General features: G+C 36.9%; 1 protein-coding gene across 1 annotated transcript in view; it reads left to right on the forward strand.

Annotated features, from left to right (window-relative positions):
• The window catches only part of RBPJ (recombination signal binding protein for immunoglobulin kappa J region), a 197,026-nt gene that overhangs the window by 88,890 nt on the left and 87,032 nt on the right, over positions 1-21,104 (forward strand). Inside the window, exon 2 of the mRNA XM_042782879.1 lies at positions 11,099-11,137. Coding sequence (XP_042638813.1) covers positions 11,099-11,137 — 39 coding nt within the window. The remainder of the gene's footprint in view (positions 1-11,098; positions 11,138-21,104) is intronic.

Here is a 21,104-nt window from a genome sequence, read left to right on the forward strand (position 1 = left end):
TCTTTCTTCTTGACGAGGAGAGACCCGTTGTTGCATCTAGATGGCAGCTTCCTAGCTTTTAAGGTCCCAGTCGCTACTCGCCAAAGTAGTAGGTAGAACAATGTTTTGTATGGTATGTTATGCCAATTGAGCTTGATGTCCCCTGCGACTATGGTCCCAAGCCCACAGGATCAACTACTCGGTCCCTCTGGGTAGCTGGCTGTGACCAAGTAATGACCATAACCTTGCCCCTTGTCAGCTCTACTATACACCTGGGAATTCTGATCATTCACATGAACTTACAGGCCCATTGTCTGCCAACCCTATATATGATCTTGGATATACTCTCCATTTAGACATACCTAATTGTTTAGCTTGTTCACCCATCTATCCGTCCCTATACCCACGTTTGCTTTCACTGACAACTCAGTACTGTATATGCAAAGGGGTTCATATTTGTTGTCTGTACTGCCCATGTAACTCTCTATGTCTTTCTCATCCTCAATGCTGCCATATTGGTCACTCACATTTGGTACATCTTCACCCAAATCAATATTTATCTCTATCTGTCTAACAGCATTCCCTCCCCTCCCCTCCCACCCCTGGTAACCAACAAAGAAAATGTCCTCCAATATATAAACCTTTCCTTAACTTGTACAATAACGGACTAATACAATATTTGTCCTTTTGTGACTGACTTATTTCGCTCAGCATAATGTCGTCCAAGTTCATCCACGTTATGCGGTGTTTTGCAGATTCTACATTATTCTTTAGTGTTGCATAGTATTCCATTGTGTGAATGAATGTACCAAAGTTTGGTTATCCATTCCTCAGTTGTTGGACATCTAGGTTGTTTCCAAGTTTTGGCTATTGTAAATAGTGCTGTGATGAACATCGGCATGCACATATCTGTTCTTGTTATGGCTCTCACTTCTTTAGGGTATATACCTAGTAATGGGATGGCTGGGTCAAATGGTATTTGTATTTCCAACTTTTGAAGGAATTGCCATACTGCTTTCCACAATGGTTGTACCATTGTACAGTCCCACCAGCAGTGTATGAGAGTCCCAATCTCTCCACAACCTCGCCAGCATTTGTTATTTTCTGTCTTGTTGAACTTTGATACTAGTGCTGGAGCAAGATGGTATCTCATTGTTGTTTTGATTTGCATCTCTCTAATAGCTAATGATCGTGAGCATTTCTTCATGTTTGTTGGCCGCTTGAATATCCTCCTTGGTGAAGTGTCTATTCATGTCTTCTGCCCACTTTTTAATTGGATTGTTTGTCTTTTTGTTATTGAGATGTTGGAGTGTTCTATAAATTCTAGAGATAAGTCCCTTGTCAGATATGTTATTACCAAATATTTTTTCCCAATCTGTAGGTTCTCTTTTGACTCTTTTGGAGAAGTCTTTGGAAGCACATAAAAATTTAATTTTTAGAAGGTCCCAATCATCTGGCTTCTCTTCTGCTGTTGGTGCATTTTGAATTATGCTTGGTAGTCTATTTATACCAAATATTAGGGCCCTTAAGTTTGACCCTAAATTTTCCTTGAGTTTCTCCAGTTTTTTGTTTCTCTTTCATGATGATATTGATGTTTTAAAAATACATAGTTCATTTAATTTGTCAGCTGTCCCTCAGTTTGGGTTTGTATATCTTATGTTTAGATTAAGGCTATTCATTTTGTCAGTAATGTTGTGCTCTTTTAATGCATCATGTAAGGAGATATTTGATGCTAATATGCCCTATTCAGTTTCTTGATAAAAGACACTGAAGAAGTTTGCCCAAAGTTTACCCCCATTGTTTTTGTTTTTTGAACATTTTACTGTGGTTTTGGGAATCCATTAATTTCTTTTTTACTTGTATTGTGGTCAGTTACCCCCACATTTTGAGACCATGGATTTTAAGATGCATATTTTATTCAGGTAAGGTCTCCATGTGAGATGGTAATGGATGCCAGCATTCTGGCAACTCATTTGTGCCATCTGCGTAGTGGGGTTTATGGATAAGCACTCTTAACCTAGTATGGTAATAATATTGCAGACAACCAAAAACTAAGATTAAGATGCACAGACAGCTGGAGGTGATCTTTTCAGTCACCCCTGTTGATATCTTTCCATTCTCCCTGCTCATTTATACAGGTGCTTACAAATGGTTACATTTTTTTTTTTTTAATGGAAAAAGAAAAGGTGCAATAAAGGGAGTTTAAAAATTAAGAAACTATTGCTATTCAAATGTCTTTATCCAGTATGCGTAAGAGAGGGAGTGTATTCCTGTAAGCATGGTGTGTCTTTGACATCTACCACCTAGCATGTTTGTTCTGGCAGAGGCATACTGAGTAAAGGTGCTGGTCCAGGAGAATGAATGCATCATGCCTGGCTCATCTTTGTTCTGGTAGCAGGGGAACCTTGGTTACACCTAACCAGCCCAGATTTGAGCAGCATTGCCATTAACTACATGGTTTTTAAAATGAGAGGAGGCTCAAAACTAGAAATTGCAGTATGACAAAGCCTGACATGTCTTGCTCAAAGATCATGTGACCTGATAGTTGGAGCTATTTGTGTTTTCCATATGGAGAATGAGTAAGCTTTTTAAAGTAAACAAATTACATACTTACTTTAAAAAATGTGTTTCTGAATGATCAAATGTTCAACCATATTTGGAAGGTATATTATAGTTGCTTTTAATATTTTTACTTTTATAAATTTTATAGATGACATCTTTGAACATAAGTTTTTGTCCATATGTCCTAGTAGTATATAAATTCTGTAAAGGCAAGGATTTGTGTCTTTTGTTTACTTATTCATACCAAGTAAATATAACTGGGCTTGGTCCATACTAGGAGCACCATAAGTATTTAGTGAATGAATGACTCTGTAGACAAGGACAGAACTTTACATGTTTCCCTTTCTGATTAGCCTTTCATATATATATTGTTTTGCCTGTTGTATTTTTTGTTGAGTACATTACTATACAGTTCCCTAGTACCACTTGCTTTTCATATCACATGTTATCAAAGAATATAATAATAATGTACATCACTTATTTGTTCCTTCCTATGGGTGGGTAACCATCTGCTAAGCAGGAGGAAGATGGGGCAATCTGTGCCTATAAAGATTTACAGACTTGGAATCACAGTGGGGGTCATGACTATAGCAGTGAGTTTGGTTTTAGAGTTTTTTTTGATGGGTGGATAAATGCCTTGAGGGAGTGGATCAGGTTTCATTTTTCCCCAATCAAGTGCTGCTTCATTTCACTCTCTTAAGCTATGGTTTAGAAATCCCAGTCCTTTCGAACTGTACAAAATTTATATACAGTTACAACTGATTCGGTGCAAAGTTTGGTTCAATTATGAGTTTGGATTTTTTATGCTTTTCTTCTTCTCTGCTAAAAGCACTTCATCAGTGCTTCTTTCCTTACTTTTATTAAACATCTTGTTATTTTAATTTCATTTCTGTATGAAGCAGAAAATTTGTGAAATACAGAAAAATAGAGGAAATTACTCTTAGTGCTACAACCCGAGAACAGAAGGGCTTTTCATATGACTTGAGCTTGCTTTTCAAGCCAGCTAAGCCTGTTATTTTTACAATTAAACTTGTAGTATTGGTACTAAACAATATTCTAGTTAGATCTTTTTGTTTGCTTGTTCTGTAGCAATAATTATTAAATTGTTCTATATTCAGAAAAAAAATTTCTTATTTTTTCCCCCCCCTTTTTTGATTTCTGACTTGGTTTCCTCATGCAAAATTTTTTTTTTTAGCCAGAAAAGGTGTTAAGATGGTGAGGTTTTGATAACTTTTACCATGTTTATCCTCAGTGCACCTGTGGTTGTGTATTTCCTTGACAGATTGGTGAGTGTAGAAACAAATATGTGTGCTGTAGACCAAAGCAGTATTGCACCTCCTCAGTGAGAAAAAAGGAAGTGTGTGGAAGTTAATTGTGTATGCAGGTGTTTTATTTATTAGAAAATTCTGGTAATTTTGTAGATTCTAATAGAAAAGTATGAGTTGTGTTTACAGGTAGGGAGTACTGTACTTAATGATTGCTAAAGGGTCAGGGAGGTGGCATCTTTTGACCACCTCTAACTCCACAAGAGGAAGACAGAATCACCATCAGAAGCCCAAGGCCTGTTCTTAGGAGGCCAGACATGCCGCCACCCTCCGACCCTCTTAACCAGCCTTGTCACCAACCGTTCCTCCTGCAGTACCCACCACCTACCTCTTTGCTGAGTTCGATAATTTGCTTCATTGGCCACACAGAACTCACAGATTATGGGGTTTATTAGGGAAGCTACAGGCTACAATTCAAGTTCAGGAACTCGCTCAGTCTCTCTCCGTTGGCCATCTTTCTTAACTGTGTGTCTCTCTCAGCCGGCAGTCAGAGAGACTCCTTATGCCTCTAGGAGGGCTCATTTTGAGCTTGACCAAAGTAGCCAAAACCAACCCATCTCAACATCAGAATTCTACACACCTGAGAGAGAGCGTGAAACTTCCCAGAAGATTACTTCCTGCTGCTCTAACAGAAATAGACCAGGTGGATAACTTTAACAATCAACTACTCAGTTGTTCGCAGCAAAGTGGGAGTTACAAATACTATGGCTAGAAAAGCAGTACCACGTAATTTACTACACCACAATGATAAAACCAAAAAACCAAACCCGCTGCCATTGAGTTGATTCTTAATCATAACAGACACTATAGGACAGAGTAGAACCTTCCTATAGGGTTTTCAAGGCTGTAAATCTTACGGGAACAGACTGCTTCATCTTTCTCCCATGGAACAGTTGGTGAGTTGGAACCACTGACCTTTCTTTGGGTTAGCAGCCGAATGCTTTATCCATTGCACCATCAGAGCTCCTTTGTTTAATGATAGACTACATCTTTTTAAGGTCCTCACACTTCCAGGTATATGAAACCAGATTTATTTGCATTCTTGTAGTAGTAGTAACTAATTATTGTAGAAATATTTCTGCCGATAAGATCATTGCTGTCATAAAAGGGGAAAGCTAGTGAATTTAAGGTAAAATGGGTTTGCTACTTAAAAAGCTCTGGTGATGTAGTGCCTAAGGCATTTGACTACTTACCAGAAGGCTGGCAGTTCAAACCCACCAGCCATTCCACGGAAGAAAGACTGGGCAATCTACTTCCATAAAGACCTACCTCCTGGGGAACCCAAAAGGGGTCACTGTGAGTTGGAATTGACTTGATGGCAGGGAGTTTGGTTTTAATGGCATACATAGGCTCTTGAGCTCTGTAGCATTATATTACATTACTGGTGTCGATGGTCAGAAGATGTTTGTATTTTGTTAATTCCTACTCAATCTGAGGGACAAGTGTACAAAGCAAGAAGGAAAAGGTGGAGGTTAAGGTATAATCAAGCTACTGTTTGCTTATTACTTACAAAAAAAAAAAAAAAAAAAAAAAGAGCCCAGTACCATAACTTTTTTTCTTTAAATGTGTACTAGGATTGATTATTATTGATTGATATTAGGATTGATTGATTATTACATTTCAGTGGAACTACATTTTATGTAGGATGCGTAACATTTGAGAAACCTACTTATGCAAATGAGATTGACAGTATGTAATTATCAGAAAGTATATTGGATGTCAGTGAATTTTGTTTGTTTGTTACATTGAGGGATTAATTTAGGTATTTTATTAAATTAAAGGGTCTTGAGGATACTTAAGGATTTAGATTTTATGTAAAATCATTGGTAATATTACCATACATCTGTTTGGAAGAAATGTTTTAAGAATAGTCAAAAGTTGACTGATTGGGACAGCTGGTGTCTGGTACACTGTCCACGTAGATCATGTCAATAGGCATCTTTTTTAAAAGATGGCAGATAAAGATAAAAATACATATCTTCCTGTCTCACCATTCCCAATAGCAAGAGGGAGACACAGAGGGAGACTGATCTTTACATTATAATCAGTCTCTTGAGGAGTTGATAGCTGGCTGCTCTTACTCTGCTGAGAAGTGGTGGTTTGGGTTGCATTATAAATGTTATGTAATGAGTTTTATTGAATCACTGTCATCCTTAACTTTGGGCCTTCTTTGTTGTGGTAGATAATTCTTTTTTTAGTAGATAATTCTTGATATTTTGTGTATCAGTTTCACATCAGATTAGTGGGAACGGATCTTGATAAGTACAGGATGCATACATAATGGATTATTGTTGTTGTTAGGTGCCCTCAAGTCATCTCTGACTCATAGCAACTTTGTGCACAACAGGATGAAACATAGTGACCTTATGCACAGCAGGATGAAACACTGGTCCTGTGCCAGCCTCATGATCCCTGCTATACATGACCCCATCGTTGCAGCCACTGTGTTAATCTATCTTGTTGAGGGCCTTCCCCTCTTCGTTGACCCTCCACTTTACCAGGCATGATATCCTTCTCCAGAGAATGGTCCCTTCTGACAACATGACCAAAGTATCTGAGAGGAAGTCTGGCCGTTCTTGCTTCCAAGGAGCATTCTGGCTGCTCTTCTTCTGGGACAGATTTCTTAGTTCTTTTAGCAGTCCATGGTACTTTCAGTATTCTTCTCCAGCACCACAACTCAAAAGCATCAACTCTTCTTTGGTCTTCCTGATTCAGCTCTCATATGCATATGAGATGATTTAAAATACCGTGAATTGGGTTAGGTGCACCTTCATCTTTAAGGCGTCCTCTTTGCTCTTCAATACTTCAAAGAGGTCTTTTGTAGCAGATTTGCCCAATGTAATATGTCTTCTGATGTCTTGACCGTTGCTTCCATTGTTGTTGATGGTAGAACCAAGTAATGTTAAGTCTTTGACAACTTCGATCTTTTCTCCACTTATTGGTCCAGTGGTGTGGATTTTTGCTTTCTTTATATTGAGGTATAATCCATACTTCAGACTGTAGTCTTCAATCCTCATCAGTAAGTGCTTCAAATCATCCTCACTTTCAGCAAGCAAAGTTGTGTCATCTACGTATGGCAGGTTGTTAATGAGCCTTCCTCCAGTCCTAATGCCACATTCTTCTTTATACAGTCCAGCTTCTCGGATTATTTTCTCAGTTTACGGATTGAATAAGTATGGTGAAAGGATATATAACCCTGCTGCACTACCTTCCTGATTTTAAACCATGGAGCATCCCCTTGTTCTGTTCGAATGTCAGCCTCCTGGTCTATGTATAGGGTCCTGATGAGCATAATCAAGTGTTCTGGAATTCCCATTCTTCTCAGTGTTATCCATAATTTGTTATGATCCACAATCGAATGCTTTTGCACAGTCAATAGAACACGAGTAAACATCTTTCTGGTATTCTTTGCTTTGAGTCAAGATCCATCTGACATCAGCAGTGATATCCACCATTACACATCCTCTTCTCGATCCAGCTTGCATTTCTGGAAGTTCTCTGTCAATATACTGTTGCAAACATTTTTGAATTAACTTCAGCAAGATTTTACATGCATGTGATGTTAATGATATTGTTCAATAATTTCCATATTCTGTGGAATCACCTTTCTTTGGTATGGGTACAAATATGGATCTATTCCAGTCAGTTGGCCAGGTAGCTGTCTTCCAAATTTCTTGGTGTAACCGAGTGAGTGCCTCCAGTGGGGAATCCATTTGTTGAAACATCTCATTGGGTATTCTGTCAATTCTGGGAGTCTTGTTTTTCACCAATTCTTTCAGTGCAGCTTCAACTTCTTCCTTTAGTACCATTGGTTCTTGATCACATGCCACCTCCTGAAATGGATGAAGATCGACCAGTTCTTTTTGGTACAGTGACTCTGTGTATTCCTTCCATCTTCTTTTGATGTTTCCTGCTTCATTCAATATATTGCCCATAGAATCTTTCCACATTGCAACTTGAGGCTTAAAGTTTTTCTTCCATTCTTTCAGCTTGAGATATGCCGAGCATGTTCTTCCCTTTTGGTTTTCAGACTCCAGGTCTTTGCACATTTCATTATAATAATTGGCTTTTTCTTCTCGAGCTGCTCTTTGTAATCTTCTGTTCGTCTCTTTCATCTTGTCATTTATTCCATTTGCTTTATCGATTCTCAATTTGAGGGCAAGTTTCAGAGTCTCTTCTGGCATCCGTTTTTTTCTTTTCTTCCTTTCCTATCTTTTTAATGACCTTTTGCATGGATGATGTTCTTGATGTCGTCCCATGATTCCTCTGGTTTTCGGTCATTAGTGTTCAATGCATCAAATCTATCAGATGGTGTGTAAATTCAGGAGGGATAGTGTCAAGGTCATGTTTTGGCTCTTGTGGACTTGACTGTTTTCAACTTGAGTGTGAACTTTCGTGTGAGCAGTTGACAGTCTTCCACAGTCAGCTCCTGGCCTTGTTTTGGCTGAAGGTACTGAGTTTCTCCATGACCTCTTGCCACAGATGTAGTGAGTCTGATTCTTGTGTACTCTATCTGGTGAAGTCCACATGCATAGCCGCTGTTTGTGTTGTTGAAAAAAAGGTATTTGCAGTGAGTAAGTCATTGGTCTTGCAAAGTTCTGTTGTGTGATCTCCGGCGTTATTTCTATCTTATCAGCAAGGCCATATTTTCCAACTATCAGTGATTGTTCATATTAGATTAGAATATAAAAAGTTTTGGAACCTTGGTATAACTCGACAGCTTTTAATATAAGTAGACCTATGAATATTTATCAAATAATTAGAATTTAGTTATAATACGACCTATAGAACTGTGCACTGTGAACTACTAAATGGTTTATTGTGTTTTCTCATATAGGCCATTTCCTTGTTCTTACTCCATTAGTTTCAATGAGGTAAATAGGAATGTGACAATATATGCATTAAAGAGAGAATTGAGAGAGCACAGCAGTTACTGGCTATACTTTATTATGCACTGCATAACTACTATTAATATTTATAAGATTCCTCGCCCTGGTAGCATAATAGTTAAACATTTGGCTGTTAACCAAAAGATTGGTGTTCACACTCACTAGCCACTCTGCTGGAGAAAAGACCTGCTGATCTGCTCCCATAAAGATTACAGCCTAAGAAGCCCTATAGGACAGTTCTGCTCTGTCACATGGGGTCCCTAGGAGTCAGATTTGATTTGGTGGCAACCACAGTAACAACACTTAGGATGGTAGGTAGAACAGCACATTGTTTTGCATACAGGCCTTTCCAGTCTCAGCAGGCACATGTGTTGAGCTCTCCTGCTTATGTTCTTTGTGGGAGCAAGAGAGAGTGATGTCCTATAAGCAAGCTGTGTAATTGTTGACTTAATCTAATGAGTTATTTCCCAAAGAAGATTACATTTAATGTTTAGTTGTTATTCCAGTTTTGAAAGAATTTTAGGGTACAAAAGAACAAAATTTACATTTGAATATTGAGGGCTACATTTCCTACTAGTCCATTTAGCATATTTCTTTTTTAAAGGGAACTGTAGACCAGTTAAGTAGTCAACAGCTAGGTTTAAGTCTCAGCTCTGTATGTTGTTTAATTTGTTTTTTGACATTAGGTAAGTTGGTTTCCCCATCTTCAAAATGAGGCCAGTATGTGCTCCATCGTATTATTTTGTAAGAATTCAGTAGGGTCATTGTATAAAAAATACATAGCATAGTGCCTGGCATATGATAGACATTTGTCACCACCACCACCATCACTTTTGTCATATGGCTTCATCAGATTGTTGGGAATATCTTTTTTTTTTATCTCTGAGCAAACCCAGGACATGTTTTATACACATTAATATTCAAAAAACATTTGTTTAATAAATAAAATAACAAACCCTGGGCATTTTCTTGGTCAGCATAAGTCATAACAAGAACTTTTCCTTACGGTGAAGTTTTGTTACTGTAATTGTTATTAATGTCATACAATTACATATTCAGGTGTAAATAACACAGGTTCAAACATTGCTCAGTTGAATCTTAAAAGATCAGAAAATATTCATATGTGTGTATAGGGGTCCTTGAGGAAATTATCTCCAGAAATACCTTTGGTTTACTGATGAGTAAGTTGAGGGTAAATGTTGAGGAAATTGCTGCAGGTCCCATAAGCTATTTCCTTGTTCATAAGCTGGGCTTGGAATCTAAGCCTCTGCAACACTCTTTTTGTCTGAGCTGAAATAAATCCACTGCCAGTGAGTCGATTGTGACTCATAGTAACCCTGATGGGCTGTAAATCTTTACAGAAGTAGATTGCTTTATCTTCTTCCTGTAGAGCAGCTAGTGGGTTTCAACTGGAGACCTTCTGATTAGCCAAAATACCTTACCCACTGTGCCACCAGAGCTCTGCTGGTATAATGTTTAAGGTGTTTGAATGCTAACTAGAAGATCGCTGGTTCAAACCTATGAGCTGCTCGGTAGAAGAAAGGTGGGGTAGTCAGTTGGCTTCCATAAAGATTTATACAGCCTTGCAAACTTTATGGCGGTTTCTGTGAGTGGGAATCAACTCGGTGACAGTGAGTTTGGTTTCGGTCTAAGATGGTAACATTTTACTGGTCTATCCTTTAATTCTTTTATCTGCACTCTTCATTTTGAGACTGGTTGGGCTTTTGATGTGATAGCATTGATTGTCCTCCATGTCTCATATAATAGCAAATTTGTGTTTTAATGTTTATATTTAAATGTTTTTATTTTTTGAAAATAGGCTTTTTTTGGTCCCAGTATGGTTTCTTGTGAGGGGCCTAATAATTTGCTTAGCTGGCAGGTTGCAAAATGTACCTATTCAGTTGGAAGTATGAATTTGAGATCTGGGTCATGTAGGATGCAAAATTATGATTTGTTTAGCAGCCAAGCCTAGGTATGCTCCACATCACCTCTTAGGCTCTGGGAGTTTTTCATGAGTTCTACAGAGTGTCAGACTGGGGGTCTTTGGTTAGTTGTCTTTTGAGAGTGTCTCCTGATGCTCTTGTCATCTGCTTCTGATAGATGTCCTCCTTGTGCAGAGTGGGCATTGAAGGCCTATTTAGGGTACATTGATTTTGGTTAAGAACCATTTTAAAGTACATATATTGTTATTTCTGGGTAGAAATATTTACTAGAGGATTTCTGTTTTAATTGTTTTTCAGCAGGGTAGAAGTATAAGTCATAAGGAGACTTCATGGTACCTAAAAACCTTACTGTGGAGTGGATCATTTAGGTTTTTTTTTTTTCTTTTCTTATTTTTTCCAGGAAATTTGGTGAGCGGCCTCAACCTAAACGACTCACTAGGTAAGCATTATATTAGTCACCCTTTCACTGAAGCATTTCATTAAAGTGTAGGTTCTTTCATTTTAAAAACTACATTAGGTGCTCTTGAGCTTATTCCCATCCCTCTCCTACACCCCTCCCAAAACAAACAAACAAACAAACAACAAGTAAAAAACTCACCAGGGTAAGAAGACATACTTCAAAAGGGAAAATGAACCTTTTCAAGAATTAATCTTGAGTATTGAGGTGAATATAACAAGGAGCATGGTGTAAAATAAAATAACATCTCTCTCTGTTGGCTGTGTTCAGCCAATCACAATTTGTTGATTACAAGTGGGGCTTGAGAGATACTTAATAAATGCTTTTAGAAAAGTATCTTAAACACCCACAAAATTTTACATAGTTTCAATGAGAATATAAATTTTATACTGTATTCTAATTATGTAGATTAATATAAATCCTATTTTTTGATTAAAAGTAAATTACAAAACTATTAGTCTTGGAAATTATATAAAACTTCTAACAGTCAGAGGTTGTAAAATAAAAAAACGACACAGTCCTAGAGCTAATTTGAACCCTGTATTGTTAGTGGTTTCTTTTTTATCTTATTTTACCTTTCCAGAAAATTGTATGCATATGTCTTTTTCTTTTTAAACTCTACTGGAATCATACTCTACTGTTCTGCACCTTTTAACCCTCCTTAACAATACATTTCTACCTCACTCTCTTTAATGGCCATATGATTTTCCATTGACTTTAGATTACTCTTTTTTTACTATTGCAACATTGTTGTCCATTTAGGTCATTTCCAAATACTGCAATTATTAAAAATGTTACTGTACTCAAAGAATGATGGGGACATGGGAAAAGGAGCCAGTCTGAAGGGTCTAGCTCAGGTGGTCAAATGTGGGGCAATTTGATTATCAAAATTAACAGTTGCAGTAATGAATTAAAATCCATAGAATAAAATGACAATTTAGAAGTCTATTGTGAGATAAAGGAATCAATGAAAGAGGAAAGAGAAGTTTTTCTTTACAGAAGAATGCCAGCTAAGAGATGTAGAATAAATGATGGAATCAAGAAATCACTGTTTGGCAACCACCATGGTGCTCATTGGGAGCTCTGTTGCGTAGTGCCTAAGGCATTTGACTGCTAACCGGAAGGCTGGCGGCTCAAACCCACTAGCCGGTCCTTGGAAAGAAGATGGGGCAGTGTACTTCCGTAGTGATGTTGCCTTGATGTACTGCCTTGGAAACCCAAGGAGGGGTCGCTATGAGTTGGATCTGACTCCACAGCATTGAGTTTGGTTTCTGGTTTCTGGTCCTAATTGGGAGCTCTGGTGGTGTAGTGCCTAAGACATTTGACTGCTAACCAGAAGGCTTACAGTTCAAACCCACCAGCCACTCCTCAGAAGGAAGATTGGGCAATCTATTTCTGTAGAATTACTGCCTTGAAAACCCAAGGAAGGGTTGCTATGAGTTGGAATTGACTTGATTGCAGTGAATTTGGTTCTTTTTCATTGTTCCAGGCAAAAATCATCAATGGAGGCTTAACTATTGGCTTAAAGTTTCACAAGAAACTTTAAGCCAATAGTTTGTGTATCATCACAAAGTATGTATGGATTATAGTGGGGAAAAATAGTAAAGTTACAGTGGAGAAACGTGGTAGCACATACCACTTCAGTGTGTAATCTAAAGTAACATTACTGGTAATGGACAAGCAGAAATCATGGACATCCTGAGTAGGGCACAGTATGCTTTGTGTTAACATTCTTGCCAAAAATGCATAAGCTAAATTTAATCATAGAAACATCAGACAGACAAGAAACAAGGGCCCTGCTACAAAAGAAATAACATTTACTCCTCAAAAATCCAAGGTCATGAAAAGACAGGAATTATTCCATATTAAAGGAGACCAAAGAGACATGACCATTAAATACGAATTTTTATCCTGAGCCTGGGAATCTTTTCCTTTTGCTGTAAAGCTAGAGTTGGAGAACCTTTTCTGTAAAGGGCCAGATAGTAAATACGTTAGACTTTGTGGGCCACATCGAGTCTGTTGTGACAGCTTAGCTCAGTTCTGGAATTCTCAGAGCAAATGTAAATACTGTGTAAATGAATGACCATGGCTGTGCTCCAGCATAGCTTTATTTAGAAAAACTAGTGACTGTCCAGATATAGTAGTTTCTCGCCCACCCACCCCTTCCCAAAGGACATTAGTGGGACAGCTGGCAAAATTTGAATAAAATCTGTACATGCTTGTACTATCTATGATTATTGTTTTCTAATTGTGTCTGAAAATGTCCTCATTTTTAAGAAAAACACTCAAGTATTGTGGGTAAATAGGCATTACATCTACAACTCATTCTTAATGGTTTTAAGAAAACATAATTACACATAAGGTAAAATGTTAACATTTGGGGAGTCTGAGTGAAAGATAACTAGGAATACATTGCACAAACATTACAGATCAAGTAGGCTGGGAAAATATACTTACTTACCAGTTGAAATAAATATATTTTCAATTACGTGTGTGTGTGTGTGTGTGTGTAAATTCTGATAAGCAGAATTGCTGGATTCACATATAGACATTTTGAAGTTTAAAAATTAATAGATAATTCTTTTTATTACCAGCAGTGGTAGGTTTGAGTGCCTCCTAATGATGAAATATATTTGGATGAATGAATTACTTTAACAGATTGTTGTTGTTATTTGCTCTTGAGTCGGACCTGACTCACAGCGACCCCTCCTTGGGTTTCCGAGGCAGTATCACTACGAAGTAGATTGCCCAATCTTTAATGGATACCATTGGAAAAATAATCAACTTTATAAAGAGGTTTCCTTTCCTTTATCTAAATACATATGATAATATAGTTAGGTCCCATCAATTTTTTTCATGATTTTCCATTTACCCTTTAAGTGGTTTTCCCTTTTTGGAAAATTTTAGTAGCTTTTAGCACTTCTGCTTCTGGCAGAAATGAAATGACAGGGCTTACTCTCAGGCCTGAAACAACTGAAAACCTGGAAAAAAAATATATGAGAGCAGTTTTCAAGACATTGGACATCATGCACACAAAGACAGTGATCCCTGAGAGACAGGAAAAAAATGAGGTGAGCCCTACAATTGTCCCAGCTCACTGCCTGGGGAGAGTTTCTGGGCCGTGGCACAGGAAAGGGGATCCCAGGCAGAGATCCTAATTAATGACACCTTGAGTTGACAAGATGGGAACCAAGCTGACTAGGGTGTCCGGACAGAGAAGTGGAGAGGAATGAGCTGCACAGAGAATTCCAGAGAGCTGCAGAGGGTCCCCTTCTATTCTTCAGTTGAGTATTGATTAACTCGCGTATGGAAGGCAGCTACCCCAAGGTCTGGGAAAGAACCTCCTAAAAGAATGAGAGGAAATGGTTCTTAATGCTCACTCAGGGCTGGGAATTGTGCCTGTTCCCAAGAGCTAGAGTGGAAAAAGCTCATTATTCGTGAGCATCAAGTTGTGTACTTAGAAGGATTTGCTTCAGGAGTGGTGCAAAATTAGGTCTAGACTAAATGCTGCTCTGGTTTCACTTAACAAAACTTAAAAGCATGATCGAGAGGATCACATTTTCTACAAGTAACTTAACTGGGTCCCAGATCAAAGCTTAAGAATATTAATCAGAATAGAAAAAGACCCAGTACTCCAAAAATATAATTCACTGTGTCTGGTATCCAGTCAAAATAACACCAGTCGTACAAAGCAGGAAAGCATGACCCATCATGAGGAGAAAAATCAGTCAATCGAAACCAACCCAGAAATGACATGGATGATAGAATTACTGAATGAGGTTATTAAAACAGTTATTATCCTTGTATTCTCTACGTTTAAGGTGCTAAGATGGAGGGGTTGGCAAATTTTTTTCTATAAAGGGTCAGATGGTGGAGAGGCTTTTGAACCATACGGTGTAAACAGCTACTCATCTTGTTATTGTGGCATAAAAGCAGCATTAGATAATGCCAAAATGAATGAGTGTGGCAGTATACTGGAGTACAGCTTTCTTTACTAAAATGGGATGGGTAGGATTTGGACAATGGGCTGTAGTTTGCAAATCTCAAATCTCTGAGCCAGAGGAGAGACTGAGCAAATTAAATAGAGATATGGAAGATATTAAAAGATCCAAATCCATTGTTTAGAGATAAAATGTATAATATTTGAGATGAAAATACACACCTGATGGGATTAATTGCAGACTAGACAATGCTGAAGAGACTAGTGTATTTGAAGACTTAGTGATAGAAACGATCCAAAGTAAAGCACATGAGCAGTCTTGGGGGAGGGGGGAGAACATCATTGTAGTCCATCTTCAAGGCCCCTAATATAAATGTAATTAGTCATTGAAGGGAAGGGTACAACAAAAGCAATATTTGGAGAATGATGGCTAAAAATTTTCAAAATTTCGTGAAAACTATTAAACTATAGATCTGGTCAGTTCAGTGAACCCTATGTGAGAAGACCATGAAGAAATAATAAAACAAAGCACATCATAGTCAAGTTGCTTAAAAATAGTGACAGAGAAAAGCTTAAAAACAGCAGAGATAGACGGCAAATGATGTATAAAGGAACAAAGAGAAGGATTACAGATTTCTCAATCAGAAACTGTGTAGGGAAAAGACAGTGGAACAAGAAGTTTAAAATACTTAAAAGAAAAAAGAATCTGCCAACCTAGAATTCTTTCCCAAGTGAAAATGTCTTTCAAAGTTAAAGGCAAAATACTTTTTTATGTATACAAAAACATAAGGAATTTGTCACAAGCAAGACTTGAATTACAAGAAATTTTAAAAAGAAATCCTTCAGACAGAAGGAAAACAATACCAAATAGAATTCTAATTCTGTGCAAACACTAGTATCTGGAAGAGGTGACATCACTGCAGATTCTATAGTATTTAAAGCATATTTAGCAAATACTACTAAGTTTATGCCAGTAAATTCCGCAACTTTTGAAAAACTGAACAAATTCCTTAAAGCTAGCAAACTACCAGAGCTTACTTAAGAAGAAACAGGTAATCTATATAGCCCCATATCTAAAGAAATCAAATTTGTAATTAAAAACTTACAAAGAAAACATCAGACCCAGATGGCTTCATTGTTAGAATTCTACCAGACATTTAAGAAAGAAATTATACCAGTTCTATGCAGGCTCTTGCAGAAAATTGGAGAACAGGAAATAATTCCCAACTCATGCTGTCGGGACAGCATTACCCTGTTACTAAAACCAAAGACATTACAAGAAACTAAAACTACACAGCAATATCTGTGGTGGTTTTGTTTTGTGTGTCAACTTGGCTAGGCCTGGTTGAGTGGCTGGGAAGCTGGATGTAGTATTCCCCATGATGAGACTGGTAATCAACTCCATGGTGGAATCTACTGGGAGCAGCTGAGCAGCTACCTTAGGGATGTGGTCTGCTTCCTATATTTAAGCAGAAGCCTTTGGGAATGGAATGGTCTCTAGCCTTTGGCACGCTTGGACCCTGCATGTAGCTGTGTCTTTGCTCAGCAGGCTACTGTGTTCTGCCGACCTTGGGACTTACAGTGGACTTAAGTTAAAGGCCTGCCGTGTGGATTGGTAACACTGGGACTGTGTCTTTTTACTTGTCAACCTTGGGGCTTCCCAGCCTCAGCAGCCAACAGCTGTCTGAGTGAAGAAATGCCTATAGCTCCATTGGGCTGGGAGCAGGAGGCAGAGCTGGACCCCAAGGTTGAGGGGCTTTCACCCAGCCCCTAGAGCCTGGCACTTTGAACTTGGACTTAAAGCTTCCAAATTGTGAGAATAAACTCCTGTTTGTTAAGGCCATCCCATTTGTGGTATATTTCTTGTCAGATTGGCACTAGGTAACCAGAACAGTATCCCTTATAAAAATTCTTAGCAAAGTTTTGCAAATTGAGTCCAACAATATGTTAAATTATATGACTGAGTGAGGTTTATCTCAGGAATTCAAGGTTGGTTAACATTAAAAAAAAAAAATCACTGTAATTGAACATATTAATAGGATAAGAAAGCAAAATCATGTGGATATCTCAGAGGATTTAGAAAAAGCATTTGACATTAATTCTTGATAAAAAATCTTAGCAAACTAGGACTAGAATGGAATTTCCTTACCCTGATATAACAGTACCTATGAAAAAAGACAGAATGCTTCCAAGATCAGGAATCAGTCAAGGATGTCTGCTCTCAGCACTTCAACTTTAACTCAACATTGTACCAGTATAATAAGGCCAGGAAGAAATTAAAGGAAAATTATCCAGATTGGAAAGAGAAGTAAAGCTGTCTTTATTTGCAGATCATGATCATCTATATCAAACCCTATGAAATACTCAAAAAAGCCATTAGATCTAATAAGTCAGCCTAGCATAATTACAAGATAGAAGATCAACATACAAAATATACGTAAATTAATTGTATTTCTGTATACTAGCACTGAATAATGGGAAATTAAATTTCAAAAATGGTATTTAAACAACATCAAAAATAGATTTTATAGTGAATCATCTGATTAAAAAAATATATGAAAACTGTATACTGGAAACTTCAAAATATTGCTAAAGAATTTTAAAAAGTTCTAAATAAATGGAAATACATACCTTGTTCTTTGATTAGAAACTTAATATTATTAAGAGATCATTTTTCCCCAAACTATAAGATTCAGCACAATCCCAATAAAAATTCCAGCAGAAATTTTTATAGCAATTGACGAGCTGTTTCTGAAATTCATATGGAAATGCAGATGACTAAGAATACCCAGAACAACCATGAAAAGAGACAATAAGAACTTAATACTTTCTGATTTAAGAATCTACCATAAAGCTACAGCATTCCGGTATGGTAAAGATGGACAAGTAGACCATTGTAATCGAATAGAAGCCAGAAATAATCACATAGATATACTGTCAATTTTCTTTTTAAAATCACAGTACAAAGGCAATTTAGTTTAATAAAGTATAGTCTTTTTTTCAAAAGTGATTCTGGAGAAGTTGGATATTTATGTGGGGGAAAAAACCCTCAAAACTAAAATGTATACAGCTTTTGGAAGAAAATGTATGAAAAACCCTCTGTGATCTTGAATTAGATAAGATTTCTTAGATAAAACACTGAAAGCAGAACCATCTATGAAAGAAAGAAAGAGATATATTTTACTCCATCAGAGTTAAGAACTGTTCAGTTGGCTGATACGCACATGAAAGATAAACAATGAAAAAGGAAAACCAAAGCAGAAATGATGCAAATGAATCATTCTTGGCAAAGAATATTAAATATACTATGCCATGGACTGCTTGAAGAACTAACAGATCTGTCTTGGAGGAAGTACAACCACAGTGGTCCTTAGAAGTGAGAATGGCAAGACTTCATCTCCCTTACTTTGGACATGTTTTGAGGAGGGGCCAATCCCTGGAAAATACCATGCTTAGTAAAGTAGAGGGTCAATGAAAAAGAGGAAGACCCTCAGTAAGATGGATGACACAGTGGTTGTAACAATGAGCTAAAATTTAGGAATAATTGTGAGGATAGCACGAGACCACGTGATGCTTCATTCTGTTCTGTTACACATAGACTAGTTAAGAGTCAGAGCTAACTTGACGTCACCAACCACAGCTTCAGAAGACACTGGAACTATTAGAATAATATGACAAGCACAAACTGAAGGAAAATTCTTACAGATTATGTATTTGAAGAAGAGGTCATATTCAGATTATGAAAATAACAAAAGTCAGTAATGGAAAAAATAACAATTTTAAAAATGAAAAATATATGAATAGATAACTTCACTAAATATTACATATCTGTTACAAATAACCATTAGGGAAATGCAAATTAAAAACCACAAAACTAAATACCTATTAAAATGTCTAAAATTAAAAAGACTGACTATATCAAGCATTGGCAAGCATGGGGAACAGCTACTACTCTCACCCACTGGTGGCTGATACATAAACTGGTACAAGCACTTTGGAAAATAGTATGTCAGATTCTTAAAAGTTAACGGTACCCCGTCATATGACCAAACCATTCTACTTCTAGATATTTAGTAAAGAAAAGTGAAAACATACATGAATACAAAGACTTGAGCACATGTTGATAGCATTTTTAACCATATCGCCATAAGCCAATATCCATTAACAGGTGTTTGGATGAGCAGATTATGGTATATTCCTAAAATGTGTTTCTACTCAGCAGTAAAAGACAATGAACTATGTTATGCTCAATTTTTAAGGAAGTCAGGCAAAAAGTGCATACTATATGGTTCCATTTATATAAAATTCTAGAAAATGCAAACTAGTCTATGGGGAGAGGTGAGAGAAGGGATGACAAAGAGACAGAAGGGAAATTGCTGAGTATTTTTGTTAGCTCAGTTGCAGAGCTGGTTCCACAGAGTATGCACATGTTAAAACTTAACCAAATTGTGCATTGTAAAATAAGTGCATTTTATAGTATTTGTATTAAATCTCAATAAAACTATTAAAAAATTAATTGCTTTTATACTTTAAAAATCCTGGAAGAGGTTAGTATATGTTCCTGGGGAGGAATTCAGGTAAGATTTATTTCTTTATAAAACTCTTTGGAAGAGGGCAGACAGTAAATTTGTATTCTTTGTTATCAAAGCTAGTATACACAAATTTAGTAAAACCATTTGTAAATTAGTATGTAGAACTAATTGCCAATTTTATGATAAAGATTAAATTTTAGTAAGCTTAGTCTTAAAAATCAGGAAGTTTTCCTTTTAACAATATAGCAAATTTAGGTCTCATATATCTTTTTAAAACAATATTTGTACATTTCTCTTCTTATTGAAGATTTTTTCTCTGATAGGAAAATTTTAGTGTCTTTGGTCAAAAAATATTTTTTAAAGGAATTTTATATTTCTTTTCATTGTATGTGTGTCTGAGAGGGATTAATACAGTGAAGATTTCTTTCCTTTTTTTGTTTTTTAAAAAAACTATGCTTTTCTATCCTTACCCCTATCTTTCAAATTAAAAAGCAATATTGAAATGCATCTGATGATTTATAAGATTATCTTTTGGATAGTGTTCTAAAGCACAGTTCTACCTCCAGAGTTTAGATGTTTGATTAAGGATAGTTAACATTGTACAGTAGCACTGATGGCACAGTGGATGAGCATTCAGCTCATAATAAAAGGTTGGTGGTTCTAATTCACTCGGGTTCCTGGGGAGAAAAAACCTCTTGTTCTGTTCTTGTAAAGATTACAGCATAGGAAACCCTGTGGGGCAGTCTGATCTGTCACATTGGGCCACTATGAGTGGGAAATCTACTCTGTGGCATCTACTACCAACACTGTACTTATAGTCAGTATTACTGTGGACTCACTTTTTTTTTAAACATTACATTCTTTCATAAGTGTGTATATATATATATATATAGTAGGAATTGCACATTAACTTTCAAAGACATCCCAGTAGGATACTCTTGAATTGCACATTAACTTTCAAAGACATCCCAGTAGGATACTCTTTATCTGGAAATACTCTCCTTAATGGGGCATACAGACATTGCTGTCTGTGGGTTCAAAAATCAAAATAAAATAACCAAAGCTTATACTAATATATGGAAATAATTGTTCTTTTATTATGAAGACTTCTCATGTGCCCTTTAGCCTAGACTATTAGTGAAAATAATAGTTGCCATGTAAGTAGGCATCAGTCTCCAGGAATGCTCAATGTATCACATTGAATAGATTAATCCCTTACTTAGGGAGTGGGCCTGAGCTGTGAAGTAAGACTAGTACTGTAAGATAATGCATTAATAAAAAATAAAAAAAAAAAACCAAAACCAAAACCAAAACCCAAAAAACAAACTTGTTATTCAGCTTAATACCTTGTTTGTGCTAAGTAACTTCAAGACTGATATCTTGAAGACTCATGCAAGCAATCTTTAAAGACATGTAATCTTAACTTTCTTCATCTTAACAACACTCCAGGCTGTTGTTGTTGTTATGTGCTGTCGAG

This window comes from Orycteropus afer, unplaced genomic scaffold (assembly GCF_000298275.1).
Source record: "Orycteropus afer afer isolate SDZICR_OR568_19922 unplaced genomic scaffold, OryAfe1.0 scaffold00497, whole genome shotgun sequence".
In the NCBI taxonomy this organism is placed as follows: Eukaryota; Metazoa; Chordata; class Mammalia; order Tubulidentata; family Orycteropodidae; genus Orycteropus; species Orycteropus afer.